Source organism: Aulonocara sp. 'chitande type north' Nkhata Bay, linkage group LG4, assembly GCF_057382095.1.
Source record: "Aulonocara sp. 'chitande type north' Nkhata Bay isolate Kocher_YH1m ecotype deep benthic linkage group LG4, A_spYH_male_GT1.1, whole genome shotgun sequence".
NCBI lineage: Eukaryota > Metazoa > Chordata > Actinopteri > Cichliformes > Cichlidae > Aulonocara > Aulonocara sp. 'chitande type north' Nkhata Bay.
This window is the reverse complement of record NC_141347.1, coordinates 36,891,190-36,915,338: the sequence shown is the minus strand read 5'-3', so window position 1 is coordinate 36,915,338 and position 24,149 is coordinate 36,891,190. Positions and strand designations below refer to the sequence as shown.

Sequence of the window (24,149 nt, the reverse complement as noted above, 5' to 3'; positions counted from 1 at the left end):
GGAGGCGCAGCGCTCCCGTTCTTGTGTAAACAGCAGGAAAACCCAGACTCTTCTCCGGGAGGTGTGAAGTAGTAAAACAGCATTTACAGTCAAAGCTCTGCTGGTGACGCACTTCATAGTTATTCCAAACTAATACGTCTTAATTAAGCCTTTGATGAGCTGCTGCCGCGAAACGCTAACCCGAACATTTGACGTGTAGCTCGTTCTCACTGAAACCATCCTCGAATGATGCTGTGATCTGAGGTTAAGGCTGAGGTCCTTTGCAGGTGTTGGAGCAGCACGTGGACGGACGCTGGAAAGGCCACATCCACGACAGCCAGAGAGGCGTGGACAGAGTGGGCTTCTTCCCCCCGACCATCGTGGAGGTCATCAGCAGGAGGAACGGTCAGTCGGTGCGAGGTCGCTGCTTTAGAAATGTTCTCGCAGGCGTCGGCTGAGGGGTCAGGTGCACCCACCTGTCTGTTAGTCGCAGCATCAGATACGTCTCTCTGTCACACACAGAGGCCCAGAATCAGATAAATAAGGATTGTTTTGAGCTGGGAATCATGCAAAGCCCCCCCTCAGTGTGAGTAGAACGAGTCTTCACTTCCTGTAGGAGTCGATCGATTTAAAACCCCGCCCCCTCCCCCCCTCCACCTGAGACAGAAACTAATCCGCTTGCTTGCAAACCATCCCATGCTCCTCGCTCCGCCTTCCAGCATCCATCTCTCCATCCACACCACATAATCACTCACCTCCACCTCTAACCATCAGCTTGATAACCTCCCCCTCCTCCCTCCCTCCCCCGTCTCGCCTGTAGGGGGCACCCTCTCCCGGCACGCCTCTCTGCCCACCCAGCGCCAGCAGTTGCTGTCCAGAGCCCCCCTCTCCTCCAGCCTCAGCTCCGCCCCTCAGACCGACGACTCCTACGCTCTGTATGCACCCCCCACCCACGTGGTGCTGCCGCTGCCCAACGGCCTCACGACCAGCGCAGGTACACACACACACTCACACACACTGTCGTGGTGTCGCTGTGCTGATTGGTCAGTTTGTTGCTCCATTGTTTCAGATCTGTTACTGTTGTTCTCATGTTCATGGATCATTTTAAAACCACGCCTTCTTCTCTCACACACACCACAGTAACGTCACACTGCAGAGCGTGTGTGCTGATGTTAGCCGTGTTACATGCTCCGCCTCCTCCACACAGGCTGCGTCTTTGGCAAAACTTTAGAAAAAGAACGTGATGCTAATGATCCACGGCTAACACTGCAGCCACACGCACAGATCACAAAGGTGTGTGTGTGTGAGTGTATGCGTGCACGTGTGCGTGCACGTGTGCGTGAGTGTGTGTGTGTGTGTGCGTGTGTGTGTGTGTGTGTGTGCGTGTGTGTGTGTGTGCGTGTGTGTGTGTGTGTGTGTGTGTGTGTGCGTGTGTGTGTGTGTGCGTGTGTGTGTGCGTGCGTGAGTGTGTGTGCGTGAGTGTGTGTGCGTGCACGCGCGTGCGTGTGCGTGCGTGCGTGCGTGTGTGCGTGCGTGCGTGTGCGTGCGTGTGCGTGCGTGTGGGGTCCTTCCTGTCACCGTGTCTTTGAGGTGACTCATCACTCACCTGCACAGGTGTGACTGTAGCTTGAACCCTGACCTGTGTCCTGCACCTCAGCCCACCCCCTCAGTCAGCCCCCCTCCCCTTCCCTGACAGAACCAGGTCCATCCGAGTCTCTGTGTCTGATAGGTTCGTCTCCGAGCCGTCTGTCTCAGTCTGGGTGTCCCTTTGAGGACATCTGGGTTCTCAGGGACTCGTGTCATGGTAAGAGCCCCCCACTAACGTCAGCTCTTCCTCCCCGGCTGCTCTGAAGCTGCTCCGCTGCCCGCTCAACGCTCTGCATCAGGACCCCACACACCAAGACCGCCAAACGCCCCTCACTCAGTCTCAGGGCGCCTCCTGTAGCTGCCTGGCTTTACCTCGGGCCTCCTCGTGATGTCTCAAGTTGCTTCATGTTGTCGAATAATCGTTTGTACGTCTGTTCGCGCCCTCTGATGTCACCAGTGCTATCACTTCCACCATGACGCCGAGTCTGTTTGAGAGGGGAAGCTCCCAGAGAAAGCAAACAGGAAGTTGGCTTCAGATGTCGAGCTTTAATGCTCAGTAGCAGAAAGTTCAATCTTTTCAGCAGCGAGGTGAGCGTGCTGAGAGCTAAAAGGCTGTTCCTGGCTCAAAACACACTTTGAAATAATCTAAGAGCTTAGGAAGTTTGAGACGTGGTGGTCTGCTGATCGCAGCTGGACTTTTTAGGTTCTTGAACACGTTTCTCCTCTGACTTCACGCCTTCGGATGGCAGCTGAAACATCTTCAGGAACCTGAAACAAAGTCCAGTTACGTCCAGCTTCAGCGGCTCAGGCGACCCTAACCTGTACGAGTGAGAGAAACCTCCACCGCTCCAATGTATGACTGAATGAGATGGTCAGTCCTCTCTTTCAGACCTGCTGCAGCTGAGACTTTACCTCACAGTACTCAAAACTAAATGCAGATACATCATTTAGTCCCCTCGCCGCTCGTCACGCCAGTTGTGTGAAACCAGCCGTTAAAGAAAAGGCGGGAGAGTCGTCCTGGTGTGTCGGGTCCAAACACTCTGAATGATGCGCTGTGTTGCCTGCTTCAGCCTGAACTCGCGCTCTGAGCGCCAGGCTCCCACAGGGGAGTTTGCAGAGCTGCGTTTGTGAGCACGGATCAGGTGTGTTTGAGGAAATGTTGTGCATGATTCGATGCTTTTCTCTCAGCGGCGGCGGATCAGCGGGAGAATCTTTTGATCCTGACGTGATTCCGGGTCGATTGAGAAGCTTTCCAGCTGCTCGTGCAGCTCAGGTAGATGTTGCACGAGCAGCTTCCCGGTCAGACTCGTGCCTGCAGCTGTGCTTCCACGCATCCCGTCCGCCACCCCCCATCTCCCCCAGCTTCCTCCAGCCTGACGTGCGTTGATGGTGGCTGGCGGGTTTGTTCATTGTCGTGTTTTTGGTTTGCAGCTGGAGACAGAAACAGCGTCGGGAGCACCGGCAGCGTGGGCAGCACCCGCAGCGCCGGCAGCGGGCAGAGCACTGAGAGCAGCCACGCCCCCAACGGACTGCAGCACCACGCCAGTCACCATGACAACAAGGTACAGCGGATGCACGTGGACACATAAGCACCTTTTTTTTGAGCCCGTTTCTCAGATTTGGAAACTTTAATCTGGGCGAGTCTCTGATTTGAATACAGAAATGTTTTGACTGAGTCGGTTTCACTACCACAGCCCCACTGTGACCTTTGACCCCCTGAAACACACTTTTATTGATTTCTGGAAAAGGATTTAGGAGTTTACATAAACAGACCTCGGTAAGCTCGGGTGTCACGAATCACGTGAAACACAGAATTAGATGAGGAAATGACATGTGACTCCTGACACGCCGAGTACATCTGATGGCTGCAGATGCTACAGACAGCTTGTGTTTTCAGTTCTGCCCTGTGAGAAGTTATCACTGCACTGTGGATGGAAACATTTCATATTTGACTTGAACTGAGTGAACGCTCACATGTCTTATTATTGCTTTTATCAGTTTACAAAAGAAGAAGAAGGGGGGAGGATTTACTGAGTAATGCTGGAAGTCGGATTCCAAGGCTGGAAAAGTGTTTCAGGAATCGCCCCCACACCTTGTAAAACTTGCCGCTGTTATTACTAATCGCATACCGGATCTTTTCAAGGCTCAGATAATACATAAGGTCCCTCAGCCATTGAGCCTGGCTGGGCAAAGGGGCAGCCCTCCATCTTAGTAGGATTGTACGTCTAGCTACAAGGGAGGCGAAGGAGAGCGTGCAACGCTGTGACAAGGTCAACCGTGCATCAGCCTCCCCGGTGGTGCCAAAAAGAGCAACTAATGGATTAGGATCCATATGGTGTCCAAGAGTTAGGGACAAGGTTTGAAATATATCTCTCCAGGCTAGGGCACGCCCAGAACATATGGATAAGGGAAGCCTCCGCACTCCCACACTTATCACAAGAGGGGTCAACATTCGGATACGTACGAGATAGTTTGACTTTGGAGAGATGGAACCTATGCACGACCTTAAATTGTAAAAGACAGTGGCGGCAGATTAAGTCTCGTGTATCCATAGACAATGACTGATTTAAATCTTGTTCCCAGGCCGTTTTAATCCAATCTATCGAGGAAACGTTCATGCTCACCAGCCTGTCATAGATAAGAGATAAACCCTTTACGTGTTGGAACTAGAGTAAGGTGCATATCCCCTGGGCTTGCAGCTGGAGCTACCGGGAAATTTGGAATCTGAGATTGAAGGAAATGTCTGATCTACACATATCTGCAAAGATGTGTACGTGGGAGATTAAACTTTTCAGAAAGCTGAGCAAAAGATGTAAAGGTATTGTCAAAAAACAGATCATTGAAACATGTAATGCCCCTGTCATGCCAATCTCGAAATATAGGATCAGATAATGATGGCTGAAAAAAGGGTTAGAGAAAATTGGACTCATAAGGGAGAAGCCTGTTAATCCAAAATGCTTATCACATTAATGATTTGAATACCTGAGAGTCAGACTCAGTAAAAGCTCCTAAACTGACCTAAAGATTTGCTGAAATCTCTCATGTGTCACGATTTGCACAGATTTGCCTTTGCATTTATAGTTTTTCTTCTAAATTATTTTATTTTGTGTGTTGATGTGAAGCTCTGTGCTGCTCGCTGACTGCGCCGCTGCTGTTTTACATGTTTTTATGTGCAGGCGGCGCCCTCTGCTGTTGATCCAGGGCAGTCTGCAGACTTTGGCAGGCCGGCCGATCATCCTGCAGGTACCTATTCAGTTCAATTCAATTCATTATATTACAATAATACACACAGAGAAAAACCCCAAAATCATATGACCCCCTATGAGCAGAAAAACCCCCTTATAAGAGGAAGTAACCTGAGGCTCAGGGAGGGGCGGGGCCATCTGCTGCGACTGTCTGTGTGTTGAACAGTGTTGGGGACTAACAGAATACATGTACTGGTGTTACATATTTAAAATACAAAATATGAGTATTCCCTTACAGTTACCGTTTAAATAGGTGGTAATCAGAATACAGTTACTTTGTTGAAATAAATAGAATACTCGGCGGTCATTTCCTGTTTCATATGTTAGGCTATCCCCTCTCTATGCTTTCTCCAATTTTGGTGATTAAATGCAGTGGAGGGTAGGTGTAGGTCAGTTGGATGAGCATGCAAGCATATGGTGCATAGCTGAGAGCGGCCGGCCCGTGTTCAAGTACGACCCGCGGCACTTTACTCAATTTCCTTCTGGGATTAATACACTGATTCTCATTGCTGAAAACCCAAACAAAACACTCAATAAGAGGCTCTAATGTAAGCGTCCTGTTAATAGTGTCAGTTACGCAATGGACCCGGAGCCAGCACAACAGAGCCAGCAGTGCACGGGCAGGAATTCTTACTTGGAATTTCCAACACCACTCCTTAAGAAGAATTGGATTCAGTATCTTCGATGTTCTATTGCTGTGTGATTTTTATTACTATTAATGAAGGCTACTCTCCACCGAGCTAACATTATTAGCTGGCGTTAGCTGAGGTTAGATCATAGACTGTTAGACTGTTTGTAAATACTCAAGATTTCCTGAGAACACAGTGCAATCTTTCCACAATTGGAACGGCAGTGTACTTGATGACATCACAGCTCCATCCCCTCTTAATTTAACTGTGATTAATATTTGCAATGGAAATTACACATGACATAAAACTTACTAATGATGTAGTAGATTTCTTTAAGAAAAAAAAGGTAATTTCAAAAAGTATTTTAAGCACTTTGGCAAGATTTGCTTTTATGTATCATCTGTTTCATAATGTCTAATAAGCTTCATACAGTTAAGCACAATCACTACATGACAGAAACACAAGCTTAATCTCTCTTAATAAACATAGTACACATGTATGCCTGAATGAAAACAAACAGCTGAGATGTTAGAACACTTTCAGCCTTCAGGATCTCCACGTATTAACATGCTGTTTTTAGACTTGATGGATAGCATTAACAACCTGCTAGCTGCAAATAATCATGTGCAGTTCCACATGATTATTAACAGACAAAAAGAAAACATATTACTGATACAGAAATATTTTTCTATACGAGATCGCTGCAAAAAGTGCAGCCTTACCTAATGCCCACCTTACTGTTACTCATTTTATATTAAGATTAAAAAATCTAGTTGATATTGGTATGGTGAGCAACCTTCAGCAATAGTAATAAATCACACAGCAATAGTACATCCATCCATCCATCCATCCCTTTTCTTCCGCTTATCCGGGGCCGGGTTGCGGGGCAGCAGCCCAAGCAGAGAAGCCCAGATCTCCCTCTCCCCAGCCACCTCCTCCAGCTTATCCGGGGGTGGTGTTCCCAGGCCAGCCGAGAGATATAATCTCTCCAGCGTGTCCTGGGTCTGCCCCGGGCCCTCCTCCCAGTGGGACATGCCCGGAAAACCTCGCCCAGGAGCCGCCCAGGAGGCATCCTTGTCAGATGCCTGAACCACCTCAGCTGGCTCCTTACAATGTGGAGGAGCAGTGGCTCTACTCTGAGCCCCTTCCGAATGGCCGAACTTCTCACCCTATCTCTAAGGGAGAGGCCAGCCACCCTTCGGAGGAAGCTCATTTCCGCCGCTTGTATCCGCGATCTCGTTCTTTCAGTCACTACCCACAGCTCGTGGCCATAGGTGAGGGTAGGTCGACCGGTAAATTGAGAGCTTCGCTTTTACACTCAGCTCCCTCTTCACCACAACAGACCAGTACAGCGTCCGCATCACTGCAGCCGCACCAATCCGTCTGTCGATCTCCCGCTCCCTTCTCCCATCACTCGTGATCAAGACCCCGAGATACTTAAACTCCTCCACTTGGGGCAGGAACTCATCCCTGACCCGGAATGGGCACTCCACCCTTTTCCGGCTGAGGACCATGGCCTCAGATTTGGAGGTGCTGATTGTCATTCCCACCTCTTCACACTCAGCTGCGAACCATTCCAAGGCAAACTGGAGGCCATCACTCGATGAAGCCAACAGGACCACATCATCTGCAAAAAGCAGAGATGAGATCCTGAGACCACCCAAGTGAAAGCCTTCCGCCACTTGGCTACGCCTAGAAATTCTGTCCATAAAAACTACGAACAGAATCGGTGACAAAGGGCAGCCCTGGCGGAGCCCATCACCCACTAGGAACAAGTCCAACTTATTGCCGGCTATGGGGACCAAGCTCTTGCAATGGTCGTATAAGGACTGAATGGCCAAACACCCCATACTCCCGGAGCACTCCCCACAGAACCCCCCTGAGGGACACGGTCGAATGCCTTCTCCAAGTCCACAAAACACATGTAGACTGGTTGTGCAAACTCCCATGCGCCGAGAGGATAAAGAGCTGGTCCAGTGTTCCACAACCAGGGCGAAAACCGCATTGTTCCTCCTGCATCCGAGGTTCGACTAGCGGACAAACTCTCCTTTCCAGCACCCTGGCATAGACTTTCCCAGGGAGGCTGAGGAGTGTGATTCCCCTGTAGTTGGAACACACCCTCCGGTCCCCTTTCTTAAAGATGGGGACCACCGCTCTTGTCTGCCAGTCCACAGGTACTGCCCCTGATCTCCACGCAACATTGCAGAGACCTGTCAACCAAGACAGCCCTACAACATCCAGAGCCTTCAGGAACTCGGGGCGGACCTTGTCCTCCCCAGGGGCTCTGCCACCAAGGAGTTGTAACTGCCTCAGTGACCTCGCCCCCAGAGATTGGTGGGTCATCCCCTTCGTCCCCAGACTCTGCTTCCACCACGGAAGACGTGCCAGTGGGATTAAGGAGATCCTCGAAGTATTCCTTCCACCGCCTGACAATTTTCTCAGTCGAAGTCAGCAGCACTCCACACGCACTATACACAATACAGGTAGAGCACCACTTTCCCCTCCTGAGTCGCCGGACAGTTTGCCAGAATCTCTTCGAGTCAGTCCCAAAGTCTTTTTTTCCATAGCCTCTCCAAACTCCTCCCACACCCGAGTTTTTGCTTCTGCCACCCCCCGCTGCATTCTGCTTGGCCTGTCAGTACCTATCAGCTGCCTCCGGAGTCCCACAGGCTAACCAAGCCCGATAGGACTCCTTCTTCAGCTTGGTGGCTCCCCTCACCTCTGGTGTCCACCATTTGGTTCGGGGATTACCACCATGACAGGCACCAACTACCTTGCGCCCGCAGCTAAGTGCAGCGGCTTCAGCAATGGAGGTGCTGAACATGGTCCATTCGGACTCAATGTCCCCAGTCTCCCTCGGAATGCTGTTGAAGCTCTGCCGGAGGTGTGAGTTGAAGATCTCGCGGACCGGGGCCTCTGCTAGACGTTCCCAGCACACCCTTACTGTACGTTTGGGCACGCCAGGTCTGTCCAGTGTCCTCCCTCGCCACCTGATCCAACTCACCACCAGGTGTTGATCAGTTGACAGCTCAGCCCCTCTCTTTACCCGAGTGTGCAAAACATAAGGCCTCAGGTCTGGTGATAGGATTACAAAATGGATCATCTACCTGTGGACTAGAGTTTCTTGGTGCAACGTGCACTTATGGACACTCTTATGTTCGAACATGGTGTTCGTTATGGCCAAACTGGTTTGCACAGAAGTCCAGTAACAAAACACTGCTCGGGTTCAGATCCGGGAGGCCATTCCTCCCAATCACACTCTTCCAGGTCTCACTGTCGTTGCCCACGTGAGCACTGAAGTCTCCCAGTAGGACAACAGAGTCCCCAGGGGGAGCTACCTCCAGTGCCCCAACCAGGGACTCCAAAAAGGCTGGGTACTCTGAACTGCCACTCGGCGCATGAGCACAGATGACAGTCAGACCCGTTCCCTGATCCGAAGGAGAAGGGAACAAACCCTCTCGTCCACTGGGAGAAACCCCAACATACCAGCAGCAAGCCGAGGGGATAACAAGATACCCACCCCAGCCCGACGCCTCTCACCAGGGCCAACTCCAGACCGAGACAGAGTCCAGCCCCTACAGGAGACTGGTTCCAGAGCCCAGGCCATGCGTTGAGGTGAGCCCGACTGTATCTAGCTGGTACCTCTCAACCTCACGCACTAACTCGGGCTCTTTCCCCACCAGAGAGATGACATTCCATGTCCCAGTTGCCAGTCTTTGTAGCTGGGAATCGGTCCGCCAGGACCTCCGCTTCTGGTTGCCACCCGACTCACATTGCACCCGACCCCTACGGTGAGTCGTGCGGTGGTGGGCCTGCAGAAAGATGGGCTCATCTCCCTTTTTCGGGCTGTGCCCGGCCGGGCCCCATGGACTAAGGCCTGGCCATCAGACGCTCGCCCTCGGGTACCCTCCCTGGGCTTGGCTCCAGGGTGGGGCCCCAGTAACCCTATCCCGGGCAGGGTGAACTGTTCCCTCGGTGGTATTTTCATAGGGGTCTCCTAAATCACTCTTTGTCTGGTCCCTCACCCAGGACCAGTTTGCCATGGAAGACCCTACCAAGGGGCTAGCCACCAGACAACATAGCCCCTGGGATCCCTGGGACACACAAACCCCTCCACCGCGATAAGGTAGCGATTCGCAGAGGGGCATAGTACTTTCATATAGTTGTAAAAAGCATGATAATATATTAAGTAATCCAAATTATTCAGAATATGTTACTCTCATTGAGTAATGTAACCGAATATGTTACAAAATACATTTTGGGCCATGTAATCTGTAATCTGTAGTGGAATAGATTTTAAAAGTAATCTTCCCAACACTGGTCTTAAATCACATCTGAAATTACGATAAAAGTCGTAATGCACCATCTGTGAAGCAGAGATATGTTCTGCAGCAGCATACATTGGTCCTTCCGTTCCATTTCCTGCCTTATTTTACCTCCTGTCACTTTGAGGTGCTGCAGTAAATAATATCTAAGGTGTGTTTGATCTGCGTTGATCATCTCCTTCGTGTAGGCGGGACTCCTCGGAGGCAGACAGTGACGGTGCAGAGACCTGCAGAGCAGAGCTTCTCCCAGCAGTTTGTTCGTCCTCAGCAGCTGCTGGATGGGAAGGTAAAAAGCAGCACTTTAAAACCAACTTCATGCTGTTAGTTTTTGTTTTGCATCACAATAATTTGCACATCAGCGTGGGAAAGTTCCAGAAAGCAGGTTTAACAAACTGAGAGTTTACATAAACCTGATTCCTCTGAGCTGGCCTCTGGTTCTATTTAAAAGCTGTAACTAAAAGAAGTAAGATCTTACTTGCGTGTATCACCTGATGAATTAATGTCTGTGTGTGTTTTAGGATGCAGAAGCCATCTATCAGTGGCTAAGTGAGTTCCAGCTCGAGCAGTACACCGGAAACTTCCTGAACGCTGGATATGATGTACCGACCATCAGCAGGATGACCCCTGAGGTGACCCTTCACTCCTTTATTAAAAAAGAACTGCACAACTTCTGTTGAAGTCATCCGCCCTCAGTATCAACATAGGATGACCCAAATTTAGACCCACTGCATCAGAACCAACCCAAAGGAAAACAAACTGCATCTCCATCTAAGAGGACTCCTGACATAAACAGGTCCCAGCACACTTGGACCTGATTCACAGTGACCTGAACACACCCTGCAGGTTTTAGATCCTTGTACTCTTCTCCCATGACTTCTGCGTTTTCTTTTTACACTCATTGTGGCATTGTGATTTCACTTAAATGACAACCTCCGGAGCTGATAAAATGAGGCTAGCGCTGAACCACCAAAAGCTGCAGTTTCTCCAACACCCAGGAGGGGCAGCAGTGAGTCAGTCCCCATAAACTCCCATGTTAAAACTTTACAGCTGAAACAAACGTGTTTACAGCCTGATACACAAACTGTTTGATTTATGTAGATGACTTCCTCCTTCATAAAATATAATAAAATTCTAGAATTCTATTAGATGTCATGAAAAAATAATTTTCCAGATCCACGCCGCTTGTTGCCCAAAGGTTTCTGTTTCCGAAAAAAAGCTCACAAGCTTCAAAAACCAACAGGTGACATCACAGTGGTGACAGAACTTTTTATAAATGTTAGAAAGAAAAATTAGAAGCGAAACGTTTGTAAATGTGTAAATTCATCCATCCATCCATTCGCTTCCGCTTATCCTTTTCAGGGTCGCGGGGGGCGCTGGAGCCTATCCCAGCTGTCATAGGGCGAGAGGCAGGGTACACCCTGGACAGGTCGCCAGTCTGTCGCAGGGCCAACACACAAGGACAGACAACCATTCACACTCACATTCACTCGCACATTCAATTCACTATTTATTCCGGTTTAAAATGATCTAAAGATCAGTGAAAGTTAAAGAGTATTTCATAATTCGAAAATATTCTTGACACAATGTAAAAACTTACAAATTACAGAACCTTTTTTTCATAGACAGATTCTTCTTTGTGATTAACTGAATAATCCAGTGAAGTATTGACCCGTGTCACGCTGACTGTAAACCACTGATATAAACTCAGTCTCAGATGCAGTCTCAGGACTATGCGGCTCTGCGTGTGGCGTGTGGTGACTCACTGATGTTTAATGTGTGCAGGATCTCACGGCCATCGGAGTGACCAAACCAGGACACCGCAAGAAAATCTCCATTGAGATCAACAACCTGAACATCCCCGAGTGGCTGCCAGAGTACATCCCAGTAAGACTGTCCACTGTTTCGTGCACACACTGCTGCATAATAAGATCAATACTTTTCACCTGATCCAACTCACGTGGCCTTTTCTCACAGTCTGATCTCTGCGAGTGGCTCAGTGCCATCGGCCTCCCACAGTACCACAAAAAACTCTCAGAAAATGGCTATGACTCCATCAGCATCGTCAAAGACCTCACCTGGGAGGATCTGCAGGAGATCGGCATCACCAAGCTGGGTGAGGACTCGTTGGATCTTTGAGTTTGTGGACTGTGTTTCTGTCTGTGTTTTGAGTCTGATAATTCAATTTGCTTCCAGGCCACCAGAAGAAGCTGATGTTGGCAGTTAAGAAGCTGTGTGACATCCAGAGAGCGATCCTTCAGGCTGAATCAGGCCAAGGCACGCTGCGACGCAAAGGTCCCGGAGCCCTTCACCTGGTCGCCATTGAGGCCGATGCTGGCAGCGAATGCTCTTCACCTCACACCCCGAAGATGCTGACCTTCCAGGACAGCGAGCTGAGCGCCGAGCTTCAGACAGCAATGTCAAGCCACTACGGAGACTGCGAGGAAGGTTTGGCCATCAAGAATGCGGTGGGGATGTCCCAGAGCCAGGAGAGCATTGACACCCGGTCCAGAGGTTCTGGACGCTCACAGGAGCCTCCTACAGCCTCCATCACCCCCCAGAACTGGTCCCAGGAGAGCCTGGAGGGCAGCCCCGCCAAGGAGAGGAATCTTCCTGAGGGATGGGACCAGAGGCCCCTACAGCAGCAGCCTCTGCCAAAACAGGTTCCTCTGGGTACGGCCACTGTGTTCAAGTACCCGGCCATCCCCGCAAAGCCCAAACTGCCTGGATCCCAAGGCTCCTCGCCTCATGGCTCCCCAACCCTGAAGGGGTTCAGTTACCTGCACTCTCAGTGCGGTTCCACAGACCTGAACTCGTCTCCCAGGCACCAGAACCACGCTATGACCCTGACACCACCCAACAAGCGCACCCAGAGCATCACCCGCTACGCTCTGTCAGACGGAGAGCCCGATGAGGACGATGAGGAGCTGATGCGTGCTGGAAACGTGCCATCTTACGCCACTTTAACGCGCAAGCCCGGCCGCCACCAGCTGGCTCGACTGCAGCCAAGTCCCGACAAAAATGGCAGCGTGGGACGCAGTCAGTCGTTTGCTGTCCGTGCCCGGAAAAAAGGTCCCCCTCCTCCTCCCCCAAAGAGACTGAGCTCAGTGAGCAGCAACACCAGTGGCGAGCTGAGCGACAGCAGCACGACTTCGTCCACTGGCGGCGTAGTGACTGACAGTCCGGGGAGCGTGCGCAGCATCGCAGCGTCCCTGGAAAGCGGCGCAGAGGGGACGAGCAGCTCCACACCAGATATTGTGCGGCACGAGGCTCCATCTCCCTCCCTCAGCTCCGAGGTTGCAGGAGTAAGGAGGAGGGTGAAGAGCCAGTGTGTTTCCACCGAGAACAACGGCAGCACCAAGCAGGACCGAGGGGTCAAATCGGACTCCGAGGAAGAAGAGTCAAACGGTCATGGACTGGAACGCTCCTCGTCACCTCAAAACAGCTCCAGCGAGTGCATCCCCTTCGCCGAAGAGGGCAACCTGACCATCAAACAGAGGCCCAAAGCTCCAGGTCCGCCCAGGGCTGAGGCCGTGCTGGAGCCTCCTGATAAGCCAGCGGCCAAAAATCTGGAGGTGCTGGAGTTTAATCTGAAAGAGTCGGACACGGTGAAGCGCCGACACAAACCCAAAGACAAGGAGCAGGGAGGAGGGTCCCCCAGCAGAGAGGGAGCAGGGGCCACCGAGCCCGAGTCTGACAGCAGCAGGCCTCCATCCCTGAACCCGGAGGTCAGTCTGAGAATCAGTGAGACCAGCGTGGAGAGGCCAGCCAGTCCAGCAACCGGTTCCCCCATTAAACCTCCTCTCTCCCCTAAACCTGCTGTCGCCCCCAAACCTGTCCGGCACAGTCTGCTGGCTTCACAGGGTAAGAGACTCACACCTCACTGATACGCTGTGACATTATAAAACCCACAGATTCTGCTTCTTAAGGAAATGTGGGCTCAGTAACTGACTGAATTCTGATTTGACTGTAGATGAAACATGCGAGTCCTACTTTCTTTGACTTGTGATCTGTTACTACGCCCTCTGGTTTCACTTGGATGAAAGAGAAACTGGAACTTTGGCTCTGGGCTTGGAGTAGGGGCATGTCGTAGTTACTTTGAGTCTTTTACTTGTAGACAGAGCTTGAGACTGGGACTTTTGGGCTTTGGACTTTTTGAGTTGAACTTAGACGCTTTCCTGGGTCTTGGTTCTTTTTCTTTTGGGTGCTCCCTTTAGTGGTCTCCACAGTGGACCATCTGCCTCTATCCCAGCATCCTCTTCTGTCATGCTAACCCTCTGCACGTCTTCGTCTTTTTTTCCTACCTGGCAGCTCCATCTTCATCATCTTTTCACCAAATATCCACTCTCTCGCCTCTGCACATGCAGATCAGCTAAGCCTTGCCTCTCTAACTTGGTACTATTACAAATTTGCAGATTTGCTAGATAGAAGTATCTCAGTCGTGTTTGTCAGTGATGGTGGAACTTGAGATGGAAAGGAAGATTAGAATGGATGCATGATTCAATTCAATTACATTTTATTTATACAGCAACAAATCACAACAACAGTCGCCTCACGGCTCTTTATATTGTACAGTAGACCCTACAATAATACATACAGAGAAAACCCAACAATCATATGACCCCCTATGAGCAGCACTTTGGCGACAGTGGGAAGGAAAAACTCCCTTTTAACAGGAAGAAACTCGACAGGCTCAGGGAGGGGCGGGGCCATCTGCTGTGATTGGTTGGGGTGAGAGAAGGAAGACAGGATAAAGACATGCTGTGGAAGAGAGACAGAGGTTAATAACAGATAAGAAATGCTCAGTGCATCATGGATGGATGAAAGGATGTAACTTGACTTGTAGGTTGACACGTCTCAACCTTCACTTGGCACTTGTTGGTGTTTTACTGTATGGATATCTTCTTCTGCAGGACTGTCGTCTCCTACTGTGACCGTCAGTGTGGTTCAAAGTCTGGCCTTCGCCTCTCCATCCTCACCCGCCCGCGGGCCTCCAGCTCCATCCGCTCAGGCCCCCCAGAGCCCGTCTCTGGCAGCTGGGAGGTCTCACATATATGCATTGGGTCCAGGTCTTCCCCCTGAGCCGTCCGTGGGGGTGGAGGTGGCTCAGCAGAGACTGGATCAGACCAGCACGTCTCTGGCAGCAGCTCTAAAAGACGTCGAGAGAAAACTGAACGTGGAGAACAGCTCCGACAGGTAAGATCACCCACCTGAGGGTCAGGTCAAAATCACAGTCGACTCATTTTCCCCAGCATGGCTGCCCTTCCCACAGCAACTGAAGCATTTCGTTTGGACCTTACTTTGGTAGTTATCTGGTGTCACAGCAGCTTTCAGACTGTATGGAAGCTTTCTTCTCTTCTGTGTTTGCATCGTAAGTAATGTACATTTGTGTCTCATTCTTTAACACCAGTGGACCGAACCAAGTGAGGTCTGCAGGAACCATTTTGGACGACATCGGCAACATGTTCGATGACCTGGCCGACCAGCTGGACGCCATGTTGGACTGACATAAACAGGAAGCCCAACGTAAACCTCAGGAAGTGACATATGGATTAAGAAGGCCTGCCCAGTGGGAGGAGCTACTGCCTCCGCCTGAACACCAGCACTTAGTCAAACGGAGTCGTCTACATTTCTCAGCTGTGTCTGGTCTCTGGTTGCAGGTCGGCGCGGCTCTTTAGTGTCTCAGCAGAAACCCTGAGCTGAATATTATATCACTGTTAAACACCAATACTGTAACATGAGTTTTTATGCTTCGGACATCAAAGGGCACAAAAGTCTCGCCATCGCCCGCTGGCCAGCTTCCCGCAGCTTCCCGCAGCTTCCTGATAAAAGACCTACTACAGACCATAATACTGGTTACCAGTCAGGATGATGAACTATGACTGCATGTATGAAATAATGGTTGGTACCATTTTTGCTGTTTGGATACTGAATAAATGTTGGAAACTCATCGAGGAGTAAAAACAGTACTTTAACTCTTACGTGATGGAGACTTCGGCAGGCAGAGACGAGGTGAGCTCAGAAACCAACGCTTTCATTCAGTGGCCTTCCATTAACCCGAGGATCGCACTACCAGAGCAAACATTTCCAAATCAGGCACTTGAATCATCAGAGGGCCCAAACTAAGCAATGGCACACCCACCGACTGTATGCGGGAAAAGAGACTATTGACTGTGTTGCTGCAGGGAAGCTGATGCCTTTTCCTTTTTTGAACCAGCATCAGTGGCACTGCGTTATAAAACACGTCCTCGGTTTTTGTGGCAGCTTCTGTCAGAAAGCGCCGGCACCATCTCTGGAACTTTTTGCCTCTTTTAGCTCCTAGTTTTGGTTTCTGGGACATTTCGAGTTTCCAGTAACACTACAGAAAACTCTGAAAAACACTAAATTACTTGCTCAACATCAACACCAAACATGGAGCTGAAAGAGGATGTGGACAACACGTATCGTCAACATGTGCCGCCTATGAGGTTGCCGATCAGTAAGTGTAAACTTTTAAAATGTATTTTCAAGTGACCGTTTAAATATGACTTTATATGCAAGCAGACTGAAGTTTCTGCTCTTTTCCTTCGACTGTGCTGAAGACCTGTCACTGTTGTAACCTGAGTTTCTGTAGTTATCGTACTTTGTTTTCTTGCTGCTGAAACAAAACCTGGATGGTCTTCGACTGTTTTTACTGTGGAACCATGTCAAATCTAACCTTTGTAATATTTAAAGAAATCTATTTTATACAGATATTAACCCTGTGTAATAAGTTGTGGCGCAGTGTCTGCGATGGTTAAAAACCTTTTCTACTCTGTGTTTATGAAAACCTGTAAAAGTGCTCGACTGTGTTGTTTGTTCAAAGGGAAGAAAAGCATATTAAGCTCATTTCACGTGTGGACAGCTGACCACAGCATGAGACACTTATATATACACATGTTATTTTTTATATTCATTTTAGCCAAATTAGTATTTAAATTAGAGTTATTGAAATATGTATATTGTACACCAGTAGAGGTATATACAGGAGTGCATATCCAACCAAAGGTCTGTACAGATTTTCATAAACATTTCCTTTAAAAGAAAATGAGTGAAATTTGCAGCTGTTACCCTCGTTATTGTAAGATGCTTCTGAAATGTTATTTTCATGTCCAGCCTGCAGGGTATGGATACTGCATGCCATGCTTGCTCTGTTGCATTTGTGCGCTGTCTGTTGTTGTCCTGTCGTTGTGTGGTCTGTGTGAATGAGATGCTCTGCTTTGGATTTGTGATTCTCAGGAAAATCCCCGTATGCATGGCTGCTCCATGCCTCCTGTTCCCAATGTGCCAGACTAAGATTTCCATCTCAGCTGGCCAAACAGACGGCAGCAGTACCACTTCTGTTTTGTTCATTGGTCAATCTTAAAAGGTTAGCGCCTGTGATATAAAAGTTTTGCTGAAACGTGTTTGAAATCAAAGTAACGTTCCCACTGTGGCTGGTTTACTGGCAAATACTCCATTCGGGGCCAGTAACAAAACAGGTTTTAAGGTGGTGTTTGAAGTTTAGCATAGCTATTTATGAAGCACTAGTACTAACATCCTCAGCAGGTGTTACACACACATATAAAGCTGGATATCATCAGCACAGAAGGTCATGCAGCTGTATTTTCAGATATTTGACTGTACAGGGCAAATAAAGAGGACCCAGTAGGCTTCCCTGAGGAGTCCCCACATTAACCATAGTGCATCTGTTATGAAATGTCACCTTTTAACATTGTAGCAATAATTTTTAAGTCTTTCATACAACCTGCTATTGTCCATCAATGTTTTATATCACAGCTTAAAACATGTTAGAATCACTGAAACACGATCTTCCAAAGTAATCTCCAGAAACAGTGAATATGTAATGTAAGTGTAGTGTGTTGTTGAGCTGGATGATGTGTGTGTGTGCGCTGCTGCTTTTGTTTGGTTGTTCTTTTGTCCTCTGAGCTGTTTGTGTAACCATTAAATATACATACTGTCCTGATTTGGGGTTTCTTTACTCGTACTTGTGACACTGACACACAGCTTCACCACAGATGGGCCGATTACTTTTTCACGCAACAAGTAAAGTAAGGGATTACTATTGCAAAAAATAAATTAGATTACTGTTACTTTCCCGTAAGCACGCTGCGTTACTGAACCGTGCTTTTGTTTGTGTGTCTCATGATAATGACGTACGAGCGTGTGGCGTCCGTGGCAGCAACAGACGTGCAGATCAACAACAGATAATATGGAGTGATGGAGAGAGTACGACCGTGCAGCGTTTAAAGCGTGGAAGTAATCACATTACTTTGAGTTTGATTGCGTAAAAAGTGACAAAAACATTAGCGTCCGCTGTTCACTCTGTGGGAAGAAAACTTTCTACAGCGAAAAATTAAACTTCAACTCTGAGCGAGCAGCGAGCACGACTGTGATATTCACAGAGAAACCCCGGATGAATGACCATGGGGGGGCTTCATTAAAACAGAAAAATGTAGTTAAAAGTCTTAAATTTTTGAGCTACTTTTACCAAAGCCGTGAATGATGAGGTGTTTGTTTTTACACACATTCATCCCAAAATTGAAGCTCTGGCCTGATTAAATGTGAATATGTGAATCACTTCATTGTTGACAAATAAAGAAAAACATTCTGGGGCCACTTTTCCTGAGCTCCCAGAAAGCAGATCATGTATTTTGTGGCTGTGTCCAGCAGAGGGCGACACGAACCTGCTAATTCTATCAGGACCTGAAAATATGAAATACCTGGATGTATAGATACCTCTTACACTTGTATATTTACTGCATACTGAGCAAAAATCCTCAGAAGAAAAACTGGACTTTAAAACAATCATTATTTTATCTTTCTTTTTTTGGGGGGGGTCAGAGTTTGGAATTAGGCAATGTTGACGTGATCTGTGTCGTCATATTATCCAAAAACATGTTTGTATAAGAGCAGACGTGCACTGATTGGAATTTCTTTGACACATTCCAGTTTTCTTCCCAGGGATGATGACTGACAGCATAAACAGACCCGTGTGTGTCTGTCCTCCCACCAGTGAGTGTGGGGGTTTCTTTTTTTTCCTCCCTCCGTCCTTCCTTCCCAGGGTTAGGGCTGTGTGGTTGCATTTATTCCTGTTCCTGGATTGGCTAATTCGATAGACGGCAAGCTCCTTTTTTTTTTTTTTTTTTTTTTTGCCTGTCCCGTTTGGCTCTTTTGCATCAGAATTGTTGTCTAAAGGCAAAGAAAGATGCCCAACGGATTTACTTTACCAAACTGACCATCCCAGCCTTGCCGTAATGGTCCATTTGATTCACCTTTTATTGTTTATTTTATTTTCACTTACTGAATACGGGACAGACTTGACTGGGGGAAAGAAGGGGAGAAAGAAAGAGGGAAAGAGAAACAGCTGAGAAGAGGGACGGGGGAGAAGGGCAAAAAACAAAAACCAACAGAACGGGTAGAAAAAGAAAAAAAGGAAGAAAAAAAGAAAAAAAATCCATCTATCGATCACCTGGATCACCTGCTGAGAAAGAAAAAAGAAAACAAGCAGAAGAGAACAAGAGTAATAGAATAAACAACATCACAATGATATATGGGAATATGACAGTAAATACTAAATGTTAAACATTATTGTGCAGCACATAAGATCAACAGAACACAGTGTGCTTTGAGGTAGGAGCCAAAAAGGGTGTAGTTTGTGGGTGTGATCACCCGTGTGTACACCTGTGAGCATGGACGCGCTTGTTTTTAAAAGGTTCCTTCATGTAATGATCTGCTAGAGGGTGTGGGGGGGCCACAGCCCCGTCCTCCAGGGCATGAAGCAGGTATGGAGGAGATCAAAACTCCAGACATCCAGAGGCCCCCAGAACACAAGAGACCAAGGAAGACCCACAGAGGGGCAGCTGCGCCACTGTCCCAGTAAGAGCTGAGGAGAGTCCCAGATGAGGGCTCACTCAGCAGCCGCGGAGCAGAAGCCAGGGGGAGTTGCAGTGACGCGCCCGTGAGCTCCGCCGGCAGCCAGCCGTGCCTGAGTGACCGAGCCCCAGGCCGAGAGGCTCCTAACCACCAGATGACCCTCTCCCCAACAGTGGGTGTTTCAGTGTTTGTTTTTTGTGTGTGAAAATCCTAACTCAACAAGTGAAATTGGAGTAAATTTGTGTGTCTGCTGTTAAGAGAGCTTGTGCAGATCTTTGTACATTAGAGAGTTTCATTCACTGTGTAAATTAAACACTACGGCAGTCTCGCAGCAGTCAGGAGCATTTTTGTGTTAAAATTTGTTCTCCCTGTTATTTGGAAGGAGTTTAGGTCAAATGTAGGGGGTGGGAATAGTAAGACCAGGAGATAGTGGAGTACCCTTAGAGAGCCAGCAAACGATTGGCTGAGCAGTCACCCCTATTGTTTATTCCTAACACCCCGCCAGACGGTGGGAAAAAGTCGGCTTAGGGCCCACAACGACAACACCCAGAGCCCCACCTTCCCAGGTGCAGACCAGACATTGCAATGGGGGCCAACCCACCCCACAGGCGAGTCGGCCAAGGAAGTGCAGACCACCCCATCAGAGTTACCAACTCCTCAGTAAGGAAAATCGCTATTGGCTGTCCTAAAAGTCACTAGAAGTCGCTAAATGATGTCATCGCCTAATTTACATAATTGGTCATACTTGTGTAATTGTAACCAACGCTGTAGGAGAGAGAACATCATGGAAGATTCAATTAAATTAAATTTTATTTATATAGCGCCAAATTACAACAACAGTCGCCTCAAGGCGCTTCAGAGATACAGAGAAAAACCCAACAATCATATGACCCCTATGAGCAGCACTTTGGCGACAGTGGGAAGGAAAAACTCCCTTTTAACAGGAAGAAACCTCCGGCAGAACCAGGCTCAGGGAGGGGCGGGGCCATCTGCTGTGATTGGTTGGGGTGAGAGAAGGAAGACAGGATAAAGACATGCTGTGGAAGAGAGACAGAGGTTAATAACAGATATGATTCAATGCAGAGAGGTCTGTTACAGGGAGTGAAGTGAGTGAAGAAGAAACACCCAGTGCATCATGGGAATGGAAGAACGCAGTCTTACATATTTGTTTAATATGTGCGTTGAAGGACATGTCCTGGTCAAAAATGACTCCAAGGTTCCTCACAGTGTTACTGGAGGCCAAGGTAATGCCATCCAGAGTAAGAATCTGCTTAGATACCATATTTCTAAGATTTTCAGGGCCGAGTACAATAACCTCAGTTTGATCTGAATTAAGAAGCAGAAAGTTAGCGGCCATCAGGAGGCACAGACAGGTCCACTCCCTCTCATTATACATGGAGAACAGGTGGAATCTGTCTCCACCTTCAGGTTTCTGAGGATCCACATGTCTGCTGATGTCACCTGGACCCACAGCACCATCACCCTGGTAAAGAACGCCCAGCAGTGGCTGCAGTTCCTCCATGTCCTGAGGAAGAATAACCTGGACCTGAAGCTGCTGCTGACCTGCTACAGCTCCTCAGTGGAGAGCGAGTTTGGTACTCAGGGGCCACGACTGAGAACAGGAAGGCTGCACAGAGGGTCATTAACAGCACCCCAAAACATCACTGACTGCCCTCTGCCAGCCCTGGAGGCCATGATCAGATCCTCCTGTCTCAGGTAAACCAGGGCCATCACAGGTGACCCCTCGCACCCCGCCCACCACCTGTTTCACCTACTGCCCTCTGGTCACGGCACAGACACACAAACACACATCCTGCCCACCCACCTCACCAATCTGAGCCATGGTGTGAGTAACCCTCAGCTCTCAGGTGACTCCCACACCGACTCTACTCTGACCGAGTCTTCTCTTTGCTCTCCAATCTGTGCTTTATTCTTATTCTGTGGAGTAATTTCATTGTACATTGACAATAAAGGGCTATTCTATTCTATTCTATTCTATTCTATGTTGCACTGGTCACATCTGCCTCTTAACACAGAATGTAAATATTACCAACACATGTTCCTATGAACTCAAACTTCGTGGAGCTTCTTTACTTACTGCACACCTGAAATAAATGAGTTGACATGATGAACACCTCTGAAGTTTTGAGATAAGAAATTTGCTTTTTTGAATGTGAAGCCAACGTACAAATGTTACAGGACTAAACTTCAAATCTTCACAGTATCAGTCAGAACTTTGTTATCCTCATTGATTAAACTTCTAAAGTTGAGACTGTCCTGATGAAATTTGGACAAACCTGTTTTACAGTTTCCAACGGCTGACAGGTCGGCTTTTGTACTCTGGGAAAAACATCTTACCTGAGCAGTTCTGACAAAGCCCCGCCCCCCACTGACTCACTTGAAAGAAACTAGGAAACACCTTGCTATTGTTCCTGACTAAAGAGACACACATACACCATCAGACCAAAGTACCAGCTTCCTCTGAGCGAGTCCAGCTGCAGGACACAAAGACAACAACAGCCACACTGAAAGTAAGTTAGTCTAAACATACGACTCAGAGGACGTTTCAGTGAAGAGGAGAAGGAGAACCAGGACTGACTGTACTTCCTGTTTTCAGCTTCATTCACAAACTCGATGGCTTCCGGATCAGACAAGGATCTTAACTGCTCGGTGTGTCAGAACATCTTCTCAGATCCTGTTGTTCTGTCATGTGGCCACAGCTTCTGTACAGACTGTCTGAAGAGCTGGTGGAGAGCAGACTCAACACACAAGTGTCCAGTTTGCAGGAGAAGATCTTCAAGGGACGATCCACCTCGTAACCTGGCTTTAAAGAACCTGTGTGAGTCCTTCCTACAGCAGAGAGATCAGCGAGCTTCAGAGGGTCTCTGCAGTCTGCACTCTGAGAAACTCAGACTCTTCTGTTTGGACCATCAGCAGCCAGTGTGTGTCGTCTGCAGAGACTCTGACAAACACAACAAGCACAGATTCAGACCCATCGATGAAGCTGCACGACAACACAAGCACAAGCTTCGGGAAGCTCTGGAGCCCGTAAAGAAGAAGTTAAAGGTCTGTGAAGAAGTCAAAGTGAAGTTTGACCAAACAGCAGAACACATTAAGGCCCAGGTCCGACGCACAGGGAGGCAGATTAAGGAGCAGTTTAAGAAACTTCACCAGTTTCTAGAAGGAGAAGAGGAGGCCAAGCTGGCTGCACTGAGGGAGGAAGAGGAGCAGAGGAGAGGGAGGATGGAGGAGAGGGTGGAGGCTCTGAGCAGAGAGATAGCAGCTCTTTCAGACACAGTCAGAGCCACAGAGGAGGAGCTGAGAGCTGAAGACGTCTCGTTCCTGCACAACTACAAGGCTGCAGTGGAAAGAGTCCAGCGCTGCCCCCTGCTGGATGATCCACAGCTGCCCTCAGGAGCTCTGATAGACCAGGCCAAACACCTGGGCAACCTGACCTTCAACATCTGGAACAAGATGAAGGACTTGGTGTCCTACACGCCTGCGATCCTGGACCCTAACACCGCTCACCCTGAAGTCCTCCTCTCTGAAGATCTGAGCAGCTTTAGAACAGGAGAGAGGCAGCAGCTTCCTGATAATCCCGAGAGGTTTGATGGAGACAGCTGTGCTGTCCTGGGCTCTGAAGGCTTTAAGTCAGGGACTCACAGCTGGGACGTTCAGGTTGGAGACAGCAAACTGTGGATAACAGGTGTGTCAGCAGAGTCCTGTCAGAGAAAGGGACACATACAATCTGGATTTCTGGAAATAGGGCATCAAAATGATCGATATTATGAATGGGCACCACCAGCTCCGGTGTCTTTTCTCCCAGTAAGGAGGAAGCTCCAGAGGATCAGAGTGACTCTGGACTGGGACGGAGGGAAGCTGTCATTCTCTGATCTTGACACTGACACACACGTACACACCTTCACACACACCTTCACTGAGAGGATGTTTCCTCTTGTTGAAGGTGACTGTAAGTATTGCACCACAGTGCAGGTGTTACCGATGAAGGTGTGTGTGACAAAACAGGCTCCCGACTTTCCTGCTAAAGTGAGGAATTCAAAACAGCCAATTTAAGACGTGATGATAAATTTGGATTTAATCTGTTTGGTTTTGGGCTTTTTAGTTGTCTTCTGGTTCTCTGTTTCCTCTTCCCCTCTATAGAGTTGTTAACTGCATTGTGTTTGTAATTTTTAATTTATGTTGATTGTTCTGATCCTCTGTACGGGTTCTTTATGATAATATTTTTAGTTTTACTTTCTTCTTTTGAGTTCACTAAATTTTGTACTCTGGTTTATAGTTATGTCTTATATTTCGTTCCTTGAGCCTAACCCCATGTCCCCTTGTATCTTCACCCACGACTGCAGACCTGCCGATGGTTCCAACACCATCATTGAGTTTGCTTTTTTTAATTTGGTAGCTGTTTTCTTCTGTGTTTGTTCCCCGTATTACTTTTCTTGTCACATCACCCTTGATTAGTTTCAGCTGTGTTTGTT

The 24,149-nt window shown here is 48.4% G+C and overlaps 2 protein-coding genes across 6 annotated transcripts in view; both read left to right on the top strand.

The window, feature by feature from the left end:
- caskin2b (CASK interacting protein 2b) overlaps positions 1-17,746 on the top strand; it is a 54,635-nt gene extending 36,889 nt beyond the window's left edge. For 2 of the 5 annotated variants that reach the window (XM_086290314.1, XM_086290315.1), the window contains 12 exons: positions 267-384; positions 800-973; positions 1,709-1,783; positions 2,998-3,128; positions 4,743-4,809; positions 9,954-10,051; positions 10,284-10,394; positions 11,548-11,649; positions 11,740-11,878; positions 11,959-13,626; positions 14,676-14,958; positions 15,173-17,746. In XM_086290314.1, the coding sequence (XP_086146440.1) occupies positions 267-384; positions 800-973; positions 1,709-1,783; positions 2,998-3,128; positions 4,743-4,809; positions 9,954-10,051; positions 10,284-10,394; positions 11,548-11,649; positions 11,740-11,878; positions 11,959-13,626; positions 14,676-14,958; positions 15,173-15,269 (3,063 nt within the window). In that variant the 3' untranslated portion in view covers positions 15,270-17,746. The remainder of the gene's footprint in view (positions 1-266; positions 385-799; positions 974-1,708; positions 1,784-2,997; positions 3,129-4,742; positions 4,810-9,953; positions 10,052-10,283; positions 10,395-11,547; positions 11,650-11,739; positions 11,879-11,958; positions 13,627-14,675; positions 14,959-15,172) is intronic. The other 3 variants (XM_086290317.1, XM_086290316.1, XM_086290318.1) reach the window with 3 other exon arrangements.
- A 4,346-nt stretch (positions 17,747-22,092) lies between these two features.
- LOC147333250 (nuclear factor 7, brain-like) lies at positions 22,093-24,149 on the top strand. The gene is made up of 2 exons (XM_086290760.1): positions 22,093-22,187; positions 22,274-24,149. Exon 2 carries the CDS (start codon positions 22,291-22,293, stop codon positions 23,728-23,730), a length of 1,440 nt encoding a protein of 479 aa, XP_086146886.1. The 5' UTR covers positions 22,093-22,187; positions 22,274-22,290; the 3' UTR covers positions 23,731-24,149.